General features: G+C 43.0%; 1 protein-coding gene across 25 annotated transcripts in view; it reads right to left on the bottom strand.

Moving 5' to 3' along the window:
• The window catches only part of LOC115217256 (titin-like), a 5,427-nt gene that overhangs the window by 2,488 nt on the left and 439 nt on the right, over positions 1 to 2,500 (bottom strand). For 5 of the 25 annotated variants that reach the window (XM_036507135.1, XM_036507136.1, XM_036507156.1 and 2 more), the window contains exons 1-6: positions 1,416 to 2,500; positions 1,113 to 1,379; positions 891 to 938; positions 669 to 716; positions 249 to 296; positions 51 to 74 (exon numbers count right to left, since the gene is read on the bottom strand). The exon at positions 1,416 to 2,500 is cut by the window's right edge. In XM_036507135.1, coding sequence (XP_036363028.1) covers positions 51 to 74; positions 249 to 296; positions 669 to 716; positions 891 to 938; positions 1,113 to 1,379; positions 1,416 to 2,500 — 1,520 coding nt within the window. Of the gene's footprint in view, positions 1 to 50; positions 75 to 211; positions 297 to 668; positions 717 to 890; positions 939 to 1,112; positions 1,390 to 1,415 lie in introns of all 25 variants that reach the window. The other 20 variants (XM_036507140.1, XM_036507144.1, XM_036507142.1 and 17 more) reach the window with 20 other exon arrangements.

Here is a 2,500-nt window from a genome sequence, read left to right as displayed (position 1 = left end):
AGACTGAGAAGGCTTATGCGGACATACTTCGAATGGTGTTTCAGGTTCACCTGTCGGTTCTGTTTCGGGTTCACCTGGCGAAACACAACAACATTTTTTGGCGTTGAATCGACTTGCACCGTTACATAATTTTCTCTCCCATTTGCCTCCTGTGGTTTTCTGCTCGTAAATCTGTGGGTTTGCAGTGACTCTTCTTTTAGACTGAGAAGACTTATGCCAACATACTTCGAATGGTGTTTCAGGTTCACCTGTCGGCTCCGTTTCAGGTTCACCTGTCGGTTCTGTTTCGGGTTCACCTGGCGAAACACAACAACATTTTTTGGCGTTGAATCGACTTGTACCGTTACATAATTTTCTCTCCCATTTGCGTTGCTTGTTCACCTGCTCGTAAATCTGTGGGTTTGTAGTGCTTCTTCTTATAGACTGAGAAGGCTTATGCTGACATACTTCGAATAGTGTTTCAGGTTCACCTGTCGGTTCTGTTTCGGGTTCACCTGGCGAAACACAACAACATTTTTTGGCGTTGAATCGACTTGCACCGTTACATAATTTTCTCTCCCATTTGCCTCCTGTGGTCTTCTGCTCGTAAATCTGTGGGTTTGCAGTGACTCTTCTTTTAGACTGAGAAGACTTATGCCAACATACTTCGAATGGTGTTTCAGGTTCACCAGTCGGCTCCGTTTCAGGTTCACCTGTCGGTTCTGTTTCGGGTTCACCTGGCGAAACACAACAACATTTTTTGGCGTTGAATCGACTTGCACCGTTACATAATTTTCTCTCCCATTTGCCTCCTGTGGTCTTCTGCTCGTAAATCTGTGGGTTTGCAGTGACTCTTCTTTTAGACTGAGAAGACTTATGCCAACATACTTCGAATGGTGTTTCAGGTTCACCTGTCGGCTCCGTTTCAGGTTCACCTGTCGGTTCTGTTTCGGGTTCACCTGGCGAAACACAACAACATTTTTTGGCGTTGAATCGACTTGCACCGTTACATAATTTTCTCTCCCATTTGCTTCCTGTGGTCTTCTGCTCGTAAATCTGTGGGTTTGCAGTGGCTCTTCTTTTAGAGTGAGAAGACTTATGCCAACATACTTCGAATGGTGTTTCAGGTTCACCTGTCGGTTCTGTTTCGGGTTCACCTGGCGAAACACAACAACATTTTTTGGCGTTGAATCGACTTGCACCGTTACATAATTTTCTCTCCCATTTGCCTTGCTTGTTCATCTGCTCGTAAAACTGTGGGTTTGCAGTGCCTCTTCTTATAGACTGAGAAGACTTATGTGGGCATATTTCGAATTGTGCTTCAGGTTCACCTGTCGGCTCCGTTTCAGGTTCACCTGTTGGTTCTGTTTCGGGTTTACTTGTCGGCTCAGTTTTAGGTTCACTTGTCGGTTCTGTCCAAGGATTCGTTGTTTGTTTTGATTTTAAAACACAGCAACACTCCTCGTAAGAGAAAATTTTTCCATTTTTACAAGCTTTCAGCCGCCATAAACTGTCTGTCAGTTCGTAATAATGACGTTCATTTCTAAATGTTGCTCGTCGTTTACTTGACAATTTATCCAGACAGTACTTTGGGGAAAATTTAGTGGTTCCCTCCGGTTGTGCAGTTGTACCTGTCGGAACACAACAACATTTTTTGACGTTGAATTGATTTGCAGCTTCGCATGATATTTTCACCCATTTGCCTCCTGTGGTCTTCTGCTCGTAAATCTGTGGGTTTGTAGTGGCTCTTCTTATAGACTGAGAAGGCTTATGCGGACATACTTCGAATGGTGTTTCAGGTTCACCTGTCGGCTCCGTTTCAGGTTCACCTGTCGGTTCTGTTCTAGGGGTCGTTATTTGTGATTTTAAAACACAACAACATCTGTCGTGAGAAAAAATATATCCATTTTGACAAGCTATCACCTTCCATGTATTGCCTTTCAGTTCGTAATAATAACGTTCATCTCTAAATGTTCCTCGTCGTGTTTTTGAAAGTGCATCCCAACAAAACTTTTGAGGAATTTCAGGTTCGACCTTTGGTGTAGTCTCCGATTCGCTTGTTGGTTTCACATAAGTACAATCACAGATGGCGCTGTTGAATGTGCCGCCGACTGCGCAAGCTCTCTTCTCCCATGCTTTATTGTTATTGATCTGAAAATAAAACTGCGGGTTTGAATCCCGTTTACGGAAATATCCATACTTGGGATGTTTACATATTTTAATATCATTTTCAGGTTCAGGCGTTGTAACAATGACTGATGAACCACCGAAAGTGCAATAACATTTAGTTAGACTGAAGGTAGCACCACTGTAACACCTTTTTCTTTCCCATGTGTTGCTGTTTGTTAGCTGTTGGAAATAATTCACATCAGTATCTCGTTTACGTGTTCTGGTAATACCGCCTGGATATTGACACGTTTCACGACTATCTTCAATGCAACGGCAGTGTGTCGGACTGAAAACTAATCCACTTGTACAAGTTTTCGGTGCCCATTTTCTCGTTTTTACACGTTCTTGATAA

Source organism: Octopus sinensis, linkage group LG11 (genome assembly GCF_006345805.1).
Source record: "Octopus sinensis linkage group LG11, ASM634580v1, whole genome shotgun sequence".
NCBI lineage: Eukaryota > Metazoa > Mollusca > Cephalopoda > Octopoda > Octopodidae > Octopus > Octopus sinensis.
Note: the sequence above shows the minus strand (reverse complement) of the source record. Positions and strands in the feature narration are given on the sequence as shown.